Below are 17,955 nucleotides of genomic sequence, written 5' to 3'. Positions count from 1 at the left end.
TAGGTACTTTGTAATTTCAAAAATGATATTTTTACGTATGTTCTTGAACCTTAAAAATCGTCAATATTCGATTTTTTTCAGTTTCAAATTGTTTATAACTCGGAAACGATTCATTTTAGAGAAAAATTACAAGAGATCTTTTTTGTTCCCAATGATCCAAACAACCTAAAAGAGTGTTTACCTGGGCCAAAAAAATTTATTTTTATAATTTGTTTAAATTTTTTTTGAAAATAAATGTAGCAATAACTCCGTAATTATGGCATTTAGATATAGAGAATATAACATGAAAAATAATCACTATTTCTTAAGGAATTAAAAACACAAAAAATATACAGGGTGTTCCATTTGAAATAAGAAAGTTCATCAGATTTCCAGAAAAACGGAAAATATGACAATAATGTAATTAGCACTATAATATCGGCCGCATTAGAAAACCTCTACCTACCAAAATCTATAAAAATCGTCCAAGCCGTTTCTGAGATAATTAAGTGTTTCCATACATAACACTCACTCCGTATAATATGAGCTATGATTCAATTCAATTCAATTTATTAGCCAAAATTTACAATTTTAAGTACATATAATATAATATACAGAAATACACCTAGATGTGAAAACATCTGTGTGTGTCTATAGAAAATAAATAAATATATATTACTTATAAACAAACATAACTCAAAAAAAAAACAAAAAAACACATTCGAGAATCAAAATTATTTGGAATTTAAACTTAAAACTAAGTAAACAGCATATCTATATAATATAATATGTAAAAAATTCAACTTATAGGTATTAAGAATTCCAAAATCAAAAAAAGAACATTTGTTTCAGGATTTACAATTCAAATTGTGTTTTGTTTCCAGTAATACAATCAACTACCTTTTTATTAAACATTTTTATGGATTTGATTTCTTTTGTTTTGTTTGGTAGTAAATTATAATACTTGGGTGCCCTAAAAATCATAGAATGTTGGCTTATTCCTCGACTTAACTGTGGTAAAACTAAGCTTCTTTTGATGTTACCTCTAGTTTGATAATTATGTTCTGTTAGTGTCTGTTTGGAGAAATTTTTATAAATATATGTGCAACATGTTGAAATATAGAGTGTTTTCAAGTCACAGATTTTATTATTATATAATTCAGTTGTAGAGAAAAGTTTAGGTTTTTTTAACATTATTTTAATAATTGAATTTTGAGCTACTTTGAGATTTCTTATGTTGTTTTCATATGCTCCACCCCACAACAAAATTCCATACCTTAGTAAAGGCTCAATTAAGGATTGATAAATCATAGTGATCAGTTTTTTTGCAAGAAACTCCCTTAGTTACTCCCTATGACATTAAAGGTTTTGGTTAATATCTAAATAAAAAAATTATTAAAAAAAAATATTTTTATTCTATTAGAAAATACAAAAGATTACAACCTAGTACAAATTTTATTAAAAATCTCCCATCATTTCTTGCATCATACTTTGATAAATATACATAAACTTTGCAACAAACGACTCTAAATGAAAAATAGCTTTATTTCCTTGAACCATCCTGTGTTCGTGAATAGCAGCTTCCTCTACGACCCTAGCTTTGATTGAAAAATCACACTTTTTCAAAAGTTCCTCTAAAAGCGTCTTAAATATTATATCAGAAGGAATTCCGTTGCTAAGTAACTCATACAGATTCTCTCGTACCTTCGATAATGTCTCAATATTTTGCATTTGTAGGATTCTGTTTGCAGTTTTCTTTATAAATAATTGCCAGTCTGGTTCGACAACCTTTTGATTAGGTGTGAACGGGTACTGTTCAACTTTGCAAGCTTCGCATATTAGTAGTGCTCGTCTTAAATTTCTATTAGATACTTCAACAATTCTTTTCGCTAACTCTCTAGGTAAGTGGAGGTCTTCCTTTTTGCATGTATTTTGTAATATACTTATTATAGTTTCTTCTGAAGGTGCTGGTACTCTAATACACAAACAACGGGATCTAATAGCAGGTATTACCCTTGATATTGATGTAGCACAAAGTATTATACGACAGTTGGCAATATACTTCTCCATAGTTCGTCTCAGGGCATGTTGGGCATCTTTCGTGAGGTCATCTACATCAGTAAGTACTATAACTTTGAATTCTCTTTGGGCATTAACATTCAACTGCTGACTTTGAGCAACGTTTTTTATTATATCCATAATCACAACTCTATCATAAATACCTACATCACTGGGATTGACTTCTATGTGATAGTTGCTGCTCAAAGTCATGATTTCTAACTTTTTGTTTGAAGGGGTGGTAAAGTGCATCATTTCCATTTTCAATCTTTCTACTCCAGCACCATATAATTCCTTTAACAAACACATAATTCGAGTCTTCTTACCAGCCCCCAATGGACCATAGATAAGCAAATGGGGGAAATCACCATCTTTTGTAAGATTTTTCAAATTTACACTTTGTTCTGTGTGGTAGTCTACACTTGATAAGTCCTTAGGACGATATTTATCAGCCCACAACATATTTATTTTGCTTTTCGAATTAAATTAAAACAGTATTTTTTTAAATCTAATTTTTCACTGGTTAACTTATTTTGGCGCCGCTGTCAGACATCACACGTCACTTCATTATCTTCTTCTTGTTTTCTAGGCAACAATACATTGTTCTTGAAATCAATTATTATAGTATAAAAAAGGAGTAATTACATTAATTTTTACAGTATTTTATAATTCCAAAAAAGTATTATGAATAACTGAGCATGTCTCATATTATTTGAAGCATGGCGGTCTTTATTTGAACAAATCGTCGTATTAGATGTGACAACACTGTCGAGCTGTCAAATAAAGGGCCTATTTATAAATAATAATGACAGAAGCTCGAAGCTCCATTAAAAGTTGAGTTTTGTGTTTTGTGTTTGTCGTGTTTGTGAGTTTGTGTTTTGTTATTACCGTGTTGCAAAAAAGTTGCGAAAAAGGAAAAAGCGTTGAAAGTTGAAATTGAAAACAATTGTTTGTGTGTGTGTTTTTGTTTTATTGGCACTTTAAAAACAATTGAAAAGTCCTATAAAAAACTATTGTAATTACAATCCAATGAACGAATGCACAATCATCAGTAAGTGAAAAAGAATTCATTGATAGAAATATAAATTTCATATCCCTAAAACGTCTACCCTTGTTCGGAACTAGAACCAAATATTGTTATGGCGTTTATAATTCCGGACAATATATTAGAGACATTAATTTGTACTTTTTGCCATAAATACTTATCAGTAAAACCGATAATAGTTTATCCAAATAGAGATGTTGAATGTGGTCGATGTGCAGCGACCGAGCAACAGAAAAGCCATGGAGCAGGTGTTGAATCCGTATATGGAAAAATGGTTGACAAGTGGTTATTTAAATGTATTAACAGATTTGATGGATGTCGAGAATTATTAACATGTTCTCAAGTTCCTGATCATGAAAAGGTATGACTACTATTATCATTATAGGCTATTGATTATGTTCAAAATAAGAGAGCTAAAAGGAACTACAAGCAGTGGCGGATTCAGGGGAGGGCGATGGGGGCGATCGGCCCCCCTCTCTAACCAAGTTATATATTAAAGATTATAAAAACATTCATTTATTCGTTTATTTTTCATAGAAATTTAGCCAATCAGCCCCCCATCTTAAAGATGCTTGATCCTGCTGGATTCGCCACTACTACAACGTTAACGGGATTTTATTGTCTCATATGGTCAATGAACCTATAAATTTAAAGAAACCGCGGAGTGCTACCATTTAAATGGGTGCGTTTTTGAGAAAGGGGCGAATTAGTCCCTAGGCACAGGGTGAATTAGGGTGAGTTCTATGCACTTTTGGTACAAAGACATCTACAGGAAAATTGTTCCAGGTTAAATGGACGGCGTTATGCATAACTCGACCAAGCGCCAAAACATAGTTTTGAGATAAATGGCTTCAAAGTTTTTCGTTTCTTGGTTGCTTAATGGTCGCTTAATGGTAAGTGGATTAATGTCGCTTGGTTTAATTTTGTTTTTCTTAGTAACCGTTAACGTGACAATAACAGGGATTTTTTCCAAGATAGTTTTAGCTATGTGTCACCAGAATCCGCTATTATCTCGATATTAAAGAAATGGCGCTTGGTCGAGTTATGCATAACGCCGTCCAAATTTACTAACGAAATATCACATTTCAAAGTCAAAATTATTTTTTTTACAACAATATAAGTATCCAAGAGAAAAGCAAGAAAAAACACGAAAGAAAGCAATTTTGTTTTCTGCCCCATAACTTTTTTACACAGGGATATAGGTATAGGCGTTGCTTCAGCAAAAAATAACCTCCATCCTCACCCTTTAAAATGACGTTTAGTAGAAGTCTCTGCGATTTACAGTTTCCAAAATAGGATTTTTCAAAGTTTGCCACTCACAGCATTTTTGGGCCATTTTCCCCATTATTTCGCAAACATTGTTCTGTAACTTTTTTCTACGTATTTCTAGGTATATGCAATGGTACATGTAATAGAAAGAGAAGTCAATTACCTTTAAAATGGTCTACTGTATAAGGTTGTAAAACTATAACAAGATATCCGTAGGATATCCAAGGGTATCCGTAATTTGAGAAAAAATTTAAAAATATATTTTTTTCAATTAGAAAAATATAATTGTATATTATAACATAATTTTTAATTCATAATAACTTTTCTTAATAACACTTTTCGATATTGTGAAATATAAAGGTACTTTACTCTTGAGCGAAATTCATATTTTTTAACATACCTCGTACACTATTGATAAAATTTTATGTGATAATTGCATCTTAGGTTTTAGACTATGCAGAGAATTTTATAAAGAATACTTTTTTTTCATAAAGTTAATTCTAAAAAAATTTTCCATATGGTTCCAACTTAGTGGGACCTATTGCATGTGTATATGTCACACTTTGAAAAAGAATATCTTGTTTAAAAATAGTCCTAGAATTTTTTACAATACACCATTTTAAAGTGAAGAGAATAAGCTTTCTTTTTTATTGCACAATATATATATACCTAAATATACAATAAAAAAAGTTTTAATGAGACATTTAAAAATAACCATAAAATATATCAAAAATCATTAAGGGCCGGTTGTTCGAACGCTAATCAACATTGATCACTATCAAATACTTAATTACTGTCACAACTGTCAATGTCAACTTTGGTTGGGTTGCCGAAAACATAATTATTGATGACAATTATGAAATTAGTTAATCAATTATGTTAATAATTGTTATGTTAATTGACTAACTAATCTCATAATTATAATTAACTATGTTTTCAGCAACCCAACCAAAGTTGACATTGACAGTTGTGACAGTAATTAAATATTTGATAGTGATCAATGTTGATTAGCGTTCGAACAACCGGCCCTAAAAGTATAGAATTTTAAAAAACTATATCTTGGTCAAAAAGCTTAGAAAAACTTAGAAAACAGAACACAGGTTGTGAGGGTCTCTGGGGTGTTATCGGGAAAGAGTGTTGTTAATATTGGGGTTCCCCAGGGCTCTGTTCTGGGACCCATTCTCTTTCTAATTTATATTAATGACCTTACGAGCATTACCACAAATGCAAAGTACACACTCTTCGCCGATGACACCACAGTGTCTTTTACAACTGATACACTTGGGGAGTCGCTTGAGGGTTCTATGTCTGCACAGTCAGTGACCAATGAATGGTTTTGTGTAAACCGATTACTGCTCAATGCAGCAAAAACCAACAGAGTTGTTTTTTCTCTCAGAGACAAACAGAATGTAAATGATGGTATGAGCAGTGTCAGATTTCTGGGTGTATTATTAGATCCCAAGCTTCAATGGGGTGAACATATCAACAGTCTAAGTAAAAAGCTAGCAAAAAATCTGTTTGTACTCAGGAATCTGGCATCTAATGTTTCATATAAAGTCTTAATAACAGTGTACCATGCAATTTTTCAGTCTCATCTAGCCTATGCCATTTTAGTCTGGGGTCATTCAGCAGAAATGTTGACAGTCTTTGGTTGGCAGCGTAAGGCAGTTAGAGTTCTTGCTGGTCTTTGGTATAGGGATGATTGTAGGCAAGCATATAGGTCCCTAAGAATTCTCACTGTTCCATCTCTATATATACTTAAGAACCTAATGTTTATCAAGAGGGGAGGGGCGCACTTTGAAACCCATGAGAACATACACCAACATGACACCCGATATAAACACCATCTCGTGCCAGCCTACTGGAGATTGAGAAGGTGTCAAACTGGGCCAGGATACTGGGCTATTAAATTTTTCAACAAACTTCCAGATAGTTTAAAGTGTCTTCCATTAAATCAATTTAAGAGTACAATTAAAGATATTTTGTTAGAAAATGTTTTTTATAGTAGGTAATGAGGAATTTCTTGCATTTAAATTTTAGGATTTTATGACTTTAAGCAATGTCCATTGTTAATGTAATCAAATTTAATGTGATTTTAATGTTAGTATTTAATGTTATTAATACTCTTAGTCGTATTGTGCATCTTTTTAATTTGTATTGCGTCCAAATCTTTGTGTAATTTTATTTGACATGTGTTAAACACTTGTGTTATTGACATGAATAAACGAATCTGAATCTGAAAAATAGTTATACAACCTTATTCAATAGACCATTTTAAAGGTAAGTGACTTCTCTTTCTACTAAATGTACCATTGCATATACCTAGAGACGTGTAGAAAAAAGTTACAGAACAATGTTTACGAAGTAATAAGGAAAATGTCCCAAAATCGCTGTGAGTGGTGAAATTTGCAAAATCATATTTTGGAAACTATAAATTACAGGGACTTCTACCAAACGCCATTTTAAAGAGAAAGGATGGAAATTTTTTTCCTGTGAAGCAATGCCTATACCTATATCCCCGCGGAAAAAAGTTATGGGGCAAAAAACAAAATTGCTTTCTTTCGTGTTTTTTTTCTGCTTTTCTTTTGAATAATTTTTGTAAAAAAAGTTTTTTCGACTTTAAAATATGATATTTCGATAGCACATTTAACCTGGAACAATTTTCCTGTAGACGTGTTTGCACCAAAAGTGCATAGAACTCACCTTAATTCGCTCTGTGGCTAGGGACTGATTCACCCCTTTCTCAAAAAGGCACCCCTTTAAATAGTAGCACTCCGTGGTTTTTTCATATTTAGAGGTCCATTAACTATATGAAACAATAAAACCCCGTTAACATTGTAGTTCCTTTCTAAAATACATAATCAATAGACTATAGGTACATACAAACATCCAAATAATCTAGGGGACACCTATATTAACAGCTTTACAATGTTAGCTGCAAAATACAAAATTAAATTTATGATTTTATATTTTTTATTGTTTTTTCGATTATTGTACCAACTTTGACCGTAATGCTGACAAGAATGGCTATAAAAAATAAAACAAAACTTCAGTATGGATTTTTGTCTATAAGATAAGAAGTAATATTTCTTTATTGATACTTGATTTTCGATGTCTACATGGATTTTTATTTAGTTTTGCATTTGCCAATAATGAAGAGACACCATTTAAATCGTGAAATGCAGTGGCATGCTATCGGGATGCTTAGATCTGACAGAAGTCAAAGAGACGTTGCTGAGGTCCTCCAGACGAACAGTAATGCCATTAATTGTTTGTGGTTAAGGTTTCATGAAAATGATGACGTTGCTGAATGGATAACCAACCAGATTGAGACCGTTTTCTTAGGTTGCAGGCTTTGCTAGATCTCACTGATAACTGCATCACAATTACAAATGAAGCTGCAAAGGACCCATCAGCTGTTTGTAAGTTGCCGAACTATTGGAAATAAACTACACGAAGTAGGTTTAGATGTTCCTAGACCTGTGAGAGTGCCTGTGTTATCCAGAGGAAATCGCGATCATCGTCTTCAGTGGGTACAAGAACACACAAATTGGGTTAGACGTGAGTGGGACTATACTTTGTTCATAGATGAGTCTAGATTTGGATTTGCACCAGATATGAGACGAACAAGAATTTGGAGACGATCTGGCAATGCTAAACGATTGGTCACCGTATAGGAGGTTCATAGTCAGCAAGGCGGCAGTATAATGGTATGGATTGGCAACACTCTTGGTGGAATAACCAATCTCGTTTGTTTGGAACAGTTTATAATGCAACAGACTACCCGTATTTCCCGTTTATTTACTGGACTACAAGGTGTTTCTATAATCTGTATTTAATCCTACATAATAATAATAATCAGACGAAATTACAAAAAAAAGTCATAGATTAAGTAAATTATTTCTTTTTTATTAAAATTATATTTTTCATTCGATTCTGCCGCTTTTAGGAGTGCCATGTTTTTATAACATAGCTATAAAATTCACTGCAAGTCCTCCTGAAATTGGTTTTTGTGGGTGAAAATTGGGACATTTAGTGTCCCGATCAGGTACAAATCGATACGCGTCCCTAGACTCCCTAAAATCGGGACGTCCCTTGCAAATCGGGACACCTGGTAATGCTAGTTGTTGCCCCGTTTTCTTGTAACTGATGAACTTAGACTTGTTACACTTTGGAACTGGTGTATTGAATTGTGTCGATACTGCGGTACTTATTTATCAACTTACAATGCATATGTAATTGTTTGTTAGAGACTTAATGATTCCTCTTAAATAATTGTTCTTTATTCTATCATAAATCTAGTGTTTGATTTTTCTTCCGGTAAATCTGCCGAGCTGTTTACTTAATTATACTGACTACCTATCTGAAGCCCTGGAGGAGGGTTTGCAGGTTGATTCAGTGTACACTGACTTCTCCAAAGCCTTTGATAAGATAAACCATGACCATCTATTACATAAATTACATTCTTATGGTATTGATGGTCTGGTATTTAGGTGGTTATGTAGATATTTAAAAAACAGAACTCAAAATTAAATATTGTGTTAAAAATTATCATAAGTACATGGAAGACCTGGATCAACACGACCATTTTCTTGGAAAATATGCCACTAAAATCTGAGCCAAGAAATGGTATTCTTTGCAAACGAGTCAATAAGTCAAATATTACTTTATTAGATTTTCGTCGATCTGTAGCAGTCTCATACCTAAAATTGGCTCATAGTTCAAGGAGTATTTAGAAAGAGCGAGTATATTAGTACATCATCAGCAAAAGTTTTTGTGGGCGTAAGATTAGATGGGAAAGGACACTTCATGGAAAAACATAAAAAGTAGAGATGATGACAAGGAGAAAATTGTAAAGCCAAACCACTAACATACTGTGGAAAATGTACCGTAACATTATGTAAAAATTGTTTTATACAGTATCATAAAAAATAAACGTGTTTTTATTAGATGTGAAAATGTTTTATTGTTTTAAACTCATTCATACATACCTTCAATTCAACATAATTCAAAAATGCAAATATGTAAATTAATTTCATGAATATTTCCTGATTAATAACAAGATTAGTGATAATTGTGTACAGTAAAACCTCTGTTATCCGAAATAATTGGGGGGAGGCCGTTTCGGATAACAAGAATTTCGGTTAAACGTGACATTGTTTTTGTATCTTTCTTGTATCAAATTACATAGTGTTCTTGATCAAAGTTGGCAATCAAAAATTCTATGAGGTAATTTCGTAACGTGTTGTATACCTATTTAATTCCGTTCTTTAGTTGTATGAAAGCAATGTTAACGATGTTGACAAATTAACATCGAATTGTTTCCGTTTTACGATGAAATTTTTGAAACTGTCGGCAGTTTTGGTTAAACGATGTTTCGGTTAAAAAGGTTTCGGTTAACGGAGGTTTTACTGTATAACCAAAATTATTAAATTTGAAAAATAAATAACTTAAATAAATAAATAGCTATATCTTTTGGTAATATTTTTAATATTTTTCAATATTATTAATGTTGCTATTAGGATGAAAACTTTACCTTACCTTTCAGTTGCCAGATGACGCCAGTCACCTACTCCATACACGTCAGTTGCAATGTGGGGATAAACTTTCATGGTTGGTCACTTCGAGTAGAGAGCAGCAGACCTCCGCCTCTCCGATGATGACTCCAATAAGAGTCGAAAATCGTCGATTCAGAGTGCTGGTCTGCGCTCCCTATTCTAAGTGAAAAATAAGATTGTTTTGCCTTCGCATTGCAACTGAATAAAAATGGAATTTTTATTTTATTTTTATATTGGTCTTTACTCGTTTGAGTAACTAGGTCCATTTTATGTTGGAATTTACCATCTGAACAGACGGGGTCGTGAATTGTAAGTTTTTGAATTCCCTCTTGTCTTCTTCGTTTCAGCATTCATCTGGCTTGCAAATTGTAGAAGCCATGGAGGTGTTACCAAGGAAATGGACCAAAAAGTTTTCATTTAAAAATCTTTTAGTAATATTTTTCAATATTATTAATGTTGCTATTAGGATGAAAACTGTACCTTACCTAGCATATTTAGGCTACGGCTCCACGGGCGAGAAGTAGCAGTAAAATGAAGAGTGATAAATGAAACCAACAGCGATAATACTGGGCGGCTCCACGATGCTGTAAAATATCGCTCAAGATCGGCAAAAGACGCGTCGTCAAGGTCATGTCGCAGATGGATAGGTCCAGACCTATTTTTACAGAAATTTACAGGGGCGGTGGTAAATTGAGTCCCATAAATATATCTAAATTAACCTTCGGATGACCAAGCGGGGGAAATTGTGACCCAAGCGTATGTTTTTCTTTAATAAATTCGAAAGTATTTTCAATTTTTAACTCATTATTTTTTTATTTGACTTAAAATATCATTCTAGATATCCTCATATTTTGAAATAAAAAAATTCCCTATATTTTACGAATAAAAAATATATTCTGAAGTTGATGTTTAGTAAAATACCGTCTATTATGTGTAATTCCAAGTAGTTTTACGCTAATGACGTCGACTTTGCAAAGTAACAAGACACTTAATCAACATACACACTACACATGACACTAATACTCATGTTGTGACTGGCTGAATGATATAAAGTCCATGCCATAAAAAAAACTTCATTTTTTTGTTAATTGTCATTTTTGACCTGGGGTCATTTTCCCCCCCTTGGTCATCCGTGTAACAAAAAAAGGTTGGTCATCGGAAGGTTAAGAAGGTTCAAAATATTTAGATGGTCGAATTGAATCCCAGGCATCGTAATCCTTCTAATTACCTTTTAATAGCTTTTAATTTGTAAGTATTTTATTGGTTATGCATTTATGATAATCAAATATAAAATGTAATACATACAGTGCGCTGGAATAAGTGTTACCCCCTTATTAACTTATTTATTTTTAGCACATAAGCAAAACGCTGGGACAGGTCGATTTTTAAAATAATCATAGTATATATATATATATATATATATATATATATATATATATATATATATATATATATATATATATAATAGCATCAATGTTTCGAACTTTACGCGATCCCTCTTCAGGTGACAGGCATAACTTTGATTTTTTTAAATGGGAAAGTACAGCATGTGACACCTCATTTAAAAGCTTTTGAAATACTGATTACAAAAATGGATAATACTTTAATCCTATTTGAGACCGTAGGCGCAAAATTTCGATCGAACTCTTTTTAAACGCATTAATTTTTTTCAAATCCTGAGAAAGCCAATAAGTATTTTTTAAAAATTTAAACACAGAATGAAAGATTACATTCATACGGAGGGCTGAAAGTCTTTAGAATAAACAAGAAGTTTCATTTGAATGATATATTTGAAATTAAAAATCAGACTATATTTTCTCTTTTTTCACCCCTGTGACTTATTAAAATAAACATTATAGAAGTTCTCAGAGGCTTTTGACCCTCGATATTACTGTAATATTTAATTCTGCGTTTAAATTTTTCAAAAATACTTATTAGTCTTCTCAGGATTGGAAAAAAAATGAATGCATTTAAAAAGAATTCGATCGAAATTTTGCACCTACGCTTTCAAAAAGGATTAAAGTATTATACATTTTTGTAATCAGTATTTCAAAAGCTTTTAAATGAGGTGTCACATGATGTACTTTTCCATTTAAAAAAATCAAATTTATGCCTGTCACCTGAAGAGGGATCGCGTAAAGTTCGAAACATTGATGCTATAATATACTATGATTATTTTAAAATTCGACCTGTCCGAGAGTTTTGCCTATATTATGCTAAAAATAAATAAGTTAATAAGGAAGGGTAACACTATAGAGCTCGATCTATCTGTATACGATACGGTTTGAGTTGATTGCCAAAATGAATTCTGTGAAAGTTGTTCTTAGTGAAAAAGGCAAACAATTGATTGTGTTGAATGGCTTCAAATATCGTTTTCACAAATCTTTAAAAAATGACGGCATGATGACAAGCGTTGAATTTTTTGTGCGCAGACGAAAGAAAAATGTAAAGCAATTTTAAAAACCCAAGGGGACAACGTAGTGACGGAAATTATGGATGACCACAATCATTGTGAATTAAACGAAGATGTGCTCAATCGTCAAATGTTAAGTAACTCCTTGAAGCGAAAGACCGTAGAAGATGTTAGTGGACCTATGAAAATGGGTGATATGAAGTCCCGTCTGCAAAATTAGCATAGACGCCCTTCGGTTTTTTTAATTAGTACAATATTTTGTTGGAGCCCCTCAAATAGGAGCGCCCGCCTGCAGTGCATCCATCGCAGGTCCGTTATCGCCGACCCTGCATGGAGCCACTACAAACCAAGATGCGGCGCTATGCATGTTGTAAATTGTCGTTCTCGTGGAGCCAAGATTTTACAGCTGTGCTGCTGCCGTAATTTTACCGCTACTGCTAGCGTCAATTTCTCGCCCGTGGAGCCGTAGCCTTAGTTCTTTAGCTTTAGTATTAAATGCATGCAGTAGCCTGTGGAGATTGTCTTCAGAATCGGCGATAAGGACAGCATCGCCAGCTTAGCAAATGACTCTAAAGAACGTATTACCCATCTTAAATCCAGCTATTCTGGGAAGGTTTTCTATTATTTTGTCCATTATTAAATTAAATATGAAAGGGCTCAGTGAATCGCCTTGACGGTTTCCTGTGCTTATAACTATGTCTTCTGTTGTCAAATGTCCTACTCTTATTTTTGTTTTACATTATTTGTTAATATCGTGTACTAGGTTAATTAGCCTGTAGTTTAGCCCTTTTACTCCCATTATTTCAACACATATTGAATTTAGCAATACACAATAACTGATTTTCGTAAAGTTTGTTAAATTGAAATTATTTAATGATTTTAGGTATGCTTGGAAAAAAATCATAAGTGTCCAATTTGTCATGAAGAATTGAAGAGTTTTCTGATGATTCAACACTTTCATTCCAATCATAAAGATGCTATATTGGATTGTCCTGCATTTGTTTTCAACTTGAATGATCATTTAGGAATGCTTACTGTTTATATATATCAAGAAGAAGATAATTTATTTTTTCTATATATTAGCTATAATCAATTAGAAAATACAATAGAATTACAATTGGTTTATATGGGAAGTGAGAAAATAGCTTCAAATATATACCACCAGTTTACTGTATATAGCGAAAACAAAGAATTTGATATTAACTGTAGCGCAAAATCTTCGTGTATTAATGAGTTTTCCCTTGTGGATGTATCGAATATGTCACGTTTAATATTTGTTAAATTTAAGATAGCGTATCAAAATTTACAGTTTTGCGCTATAACTGACAATGTGAACTCATCGTCATCCAGCATCAATCATTCTTTCGAAAAATTGAAACTCGGTCAGGGGGAAACGAACCAAACAAACAAAATTATCGAATTTCCATCAGGATATAATTTACAATGTTTTAATTGTAAAGAAATCTGCATCTATTCCTTTTATGCCTCGAAGACCGTAGATTATTATTACAGTCCTATGCATAACAATATTCTTTGTTTTTATTGCTTTCAGTGGTTAAACCATAAAAATAAAATTAAAGAATATCATTTTTACGTGAAACATACGACTCCATCAAATTTTCGGTCACGTTTTTGCAAATGGAATTGTGGAAGACATTTCGTGTATTCAGAAATAGTATTACATGAAATATACTGTAAAAAGAGAATTCAGTATTATAATTGTCCTGTCCAAAATTGCCAAATTCAAAATTCTGCCTTACCACTATCAGATCATTTGTTAATAGATCATGATTGTAATAGTGTTACAGATCATTTGTTAATAGAAGCTTCTTTCTTTCCAATCTTTGAGCTACCAGAAGAATGTTTCGTCTTCGTAGAAGATCAGATTATATACTTTCAGCTAACGGCTCAAGATGAGTATAACATGGAATGCAAAATAGTAACAAACGATGATAAAATACAATTACAATGGAAACCACATGTGCTCTTTTTTAATAATAACACACTTTCAACACTAGCAAATCTCTGTATTAATGATAAAAACATTGATTGTATAGCAAAGATTGTTTTAGTAAAAAATGAATAACGAAATAGGTAATCATTGTATGTGCCTATATCATATTTAGTGCAGTCACTGAAGGTGAATATGAGCTATTACCTCCGATTTCGTTGAACCTCCATCGATTTGCACGAAAATTGGTGAGTGGTTAGAGGATATCTCAAGGAACAAAGGTGACATGGTGCCAACTTGCGCTTTTGCCCTGGGGGTGGATGCCACCCCTCCTGGGGGGTGAAAATTATTTTATAAAAAATAACCCCACAATTCGATAGAGCGACAAATTATAAGCAAAATTTGTTATATAAAGTTATTAAAATAAATCAAGACTTTTTGAGTTATTAAAGATCAAAGATTTTAATTTTTCGTAAGAAAAATGCATGTTTTTAACCGATTTTTCATAAATAACTCAAAAACTATAAGTTTTTTACAAAAAAGTTATTGTCAAAATTGAGGCTAATAAAAAATCAAATAAATTCCTTACTAGAAAAACCTTTCAATGTTAACTGAAACTGAGTTATAGGTAATTGAATGTATATTTCTTTCGTCGAGTACCCAGATCTAAGTATTCAAGCTTAAATACCGGGAAAATGATGCATTTTATAACATAAACTTATTAACCATTTGTCAAAGCTCATTGAAATATCTATCAAATAAGTGCTCAAACAAGTTGATAGCATTAAAGTTTATGCACCAAAAATGTTTCAAAATGTATCTTTTAAAAAATTTTCTAAAAAATGTTATTGTTTTTTTGTAAATAACTCCGTTAAATTTTAAAGTAGCAAGTTCATCTAATAACTGGTTAAAATTTTATTCCAAGAGCTATTAAAAAACGTCAAAATAGTCATTTATACCTCTTACTTTTTTAAAAATAAAAGGTTAACTGGCCCCGGTTACATGGTTCTCGCAGCAAAATTGAAATTTTAAACGTTTCTATCTCTGTTATTTTTTACTCTACGAAAATAGTAAAATGGGTAAAGTATTTGTTACAGAAAAAACTAAAATTTAGTTATTTATCATTTTTTACGTATATTGAGTATTTTTGGAGTTATTATCAAAAGAAAATGAAAAGTACGATAATTCTAAAAATTCTGATTTTTTTAAATTACTTATACCTTTTTTTCAAAAATATGCATTCTAAACCGGTCAAATTTGTTGAAATAATTAACTATGATAACATAAAGAAATTCTTGTGAGGATTACTACAAATTTTAATTTTTGCGGAAATGGCGTATGTTTAGTTTTTAACTTTTTCCTAAAAAAATCGAAAGGGTTCTCTTATTTTTATCATAACTTGCTTAATTTTGATGCCATTAACTTCTACTGAAGCTCATTTGATAGGTATTCCGAAGTACTTTGACAAGTGCTTAACAAGTATATTCTATAAAATGCATCGTTTTCCCGTTATGTAAGTTTGAATACTTAGATTTGAGTACTCGTCGAAAAAAATATACATTCAATTACCCATAACTCACTTTAAAATAACATTAGTTTAGTTCTTTAAGTAGGGAGTGTATTAAATTTTTTATTATCTTTAATTTTGGTAATAATAGCTTTTTTACAAAAGCTAATAGTTTTTGAGTAATATGTGAAAAACAGCTTTAAAACATGCATTTTTTTAAGAAAAAATAAAATCTTTGATATTTAATAACTCAAAAAGTATTGATTTATGTTAATAACTTTATATAACAAATTTTGCTTAGAAATTGCCCCGCTATCGATTTCTGGTATTATTTTTAATAAAAAAATTTCGCCCCCGAGAAGGGGTGGCAACCAGCCCCAGGGTAAAAGCGCAAGTTAACATCATGTTACCTTTGTTCCTTGAAGTATCTTCTAACTACTTACCACTTTTCATGAAAATCGATGAAGGTTCAACGAAATCGGAAGTGAAAACCTTCAGTGACTCCACTCCACTAATTACAATTTCTCAAAATAATCCTGTTATTCAAAGTAAAAAGTGTATAAAAGAAATAATAAAAACAAAATATTTATTGTATTAGAAATTTATTATTGCTTATAAATAAAAAAAACTTATTTTTTTGGCTGCGTTTCTTTTTGAACCTCAGATAAAAATAAATAAGTGTGTAATTTATGTATTCGCTTCGTGTGTGATCATGTTGGGGATACGTGAAATGATACGAAATATGACAATTTTTGCGATTCTTTGTAATAAATGTCAGTGTGTAACGGGTAGCTCTTTCAGGACAGTCTCGGTGAAACGGGTCTAGGACGTTTCATCGCCGCCAGTTCATCGCCGCCGTTTCGATGCTGCCAGTTCATCGCCGGCCGATTCATCGCCGGCCGTTTCGATGCCGCCGGTTCATCGCCAGTCAGTTCATCGCTAACTGATATATTTCCGAATTTTCGACCAATTTTCGACAGTTACATTTATTATTTATTTTTAGTATTAATTAGGAATTCTAGGAAATGCGAGATATGACCATTCCCGTTGCCATACTTAAATAGACTTTTAAACTTTTATAATATAAAATATATAATTTAACACTACAAATTTAATACTGTTTAGTATCAAATTTAGGGGAAGTAGAAATAGAACAGTAAATTAATATAATAATATTTTTTATCTATTTATTTGTCATAAGTTTTGAACTGAATTTAACGTCGTGTCGTGTCATCTCCCATAATACAAGATCAACTGACTAACTGGCGATGAAACGGCCGGCGATGAAACGGCAGGCGATGAACCGGCGGCATCGAAACGGCGGCGATGAAACGTCCCATTCCGCGGTGAAACACAAGTTAAAAACAAAGTAAAAAATAAATAAAATATAATTATATGTACAGCAAAGGAAAAATAACATTGTACTTATTACTGTCATCAAAACATAATAATAATATTAAAACGATACAATACACAACAGAATATGTATACATATACAATAGCACTCTCGGTACACGGAATCAACCTATCTACACATTCAGACTTGGAGATATCGCATTTCAATCGAATGCGATATCCTTAAACAGCGACACACAGTCACCCGTCCATCGTCACTACCGCTCATAAGCAAAGTACCGGCTCAACCCGCCGCATCTCTGCCATTGAACTATTCTTAATTCAACACGTCAAGAATAACGGCTTTTATGATTCTCCTGTGCAGTCCAAAACTGTGCAGGCATGACGGAACAAAATAACTGTACACCGTACGTTGTCCACACGTCCAGGCCACGTAAAAAATTGGACTGCGCAAACTTCAGTCTTTCAGAGAATTCGACACGATGAGCAGCACGGAAGAGGTTTTAATGGAAGCGTTAAGGCCCATTTATACATACCCGGGCCGTATCCGTTCCGGGTCAGTGCCGAGTCCGGGTATTTTTAATTAAATATTTACATACAACTGGGTTGTGGCAGTGTGCGTACCGGGCCGAATAAGAGAGGAAAACGTTATTACATATCTCTGTGTAAAAGATAGTTAAACATATTTCGGCTTGGATAGAAGATCTCACCTCACAATATCTATTACTTGTCTGTTTTCCAGCAGTCGCGTTCACAAAACAATAAAATCGTGTTTATACAAGACCCTGCGATCCGTATCATTTTTGTGCATCGCCAGTG

The 17,955-nt window shown here is 32.5% G+C and overlaps 2 protein-coding genes across 2 annotated transcripts; one reads left to right on the top strand and one right to left on the bottom strand.

The window, feature by feature from the left end:
- Positions 1-1,371: 1,371 nt before the first annotated feature.
- LOC114335750 (replication factor C subunit 3) lies at positions 1,372-2,608 on the bottom strand. Its single transcript, XM_028286042.2, has one exon. It carries the CDS (start codon positions 2,497-2,499, stop codon positions 1,438-1,440), a length of 1,062 nt encoding a protein of 353 aa, XP_028141843.1. The 5' UTR covers positions 2,500-2,608; the 3' UTR covers positions 1,372-1,437.
- A 276-nt stretch (positions 2,609-2,884) lies between these two features.
- Positions 2,885-16,418, top strand: LOC114335749 (uncharacterized). The gene is made up of 2 exons (XM_028286041.2): positions 2,885-3,443; positions 13,206-16,418. The coding sequence occupies exons 1-2, from the start codon at positions 3,177-3,179 to the stop codon at positions 14,406-14,408; spliced, it is 1,470 nt and encodes a 489-aa protein (XP_028141842.1). The 5' UTR covers positions 2,885-3,176; the 3' UTR covers positions 14,409-16,418.
- Positions 16,419-17,955: the final 1,537 nt, after the last annotated feature.

Source organism: Diabrotica virgifera, chromosome 6 (assembly GCF_917563875.1).
Source record: "Diabrotica virgifera virgifera chromosome 6, PGI_DIABVI_V3a".
Taxonomy (NCBI): domain Eukaryota; kingdom Metazoa; phylum Arthropoda; class Insecta; order Coleoptera; family Chrysomelidae; genus Diabrotica; species Diabrotica virgifera.
The sequence above is the reverse complement of the archived record's forward strand: the minus strand, read 5'-3'. Positions and strand labels throughout refer to the sequence as shown.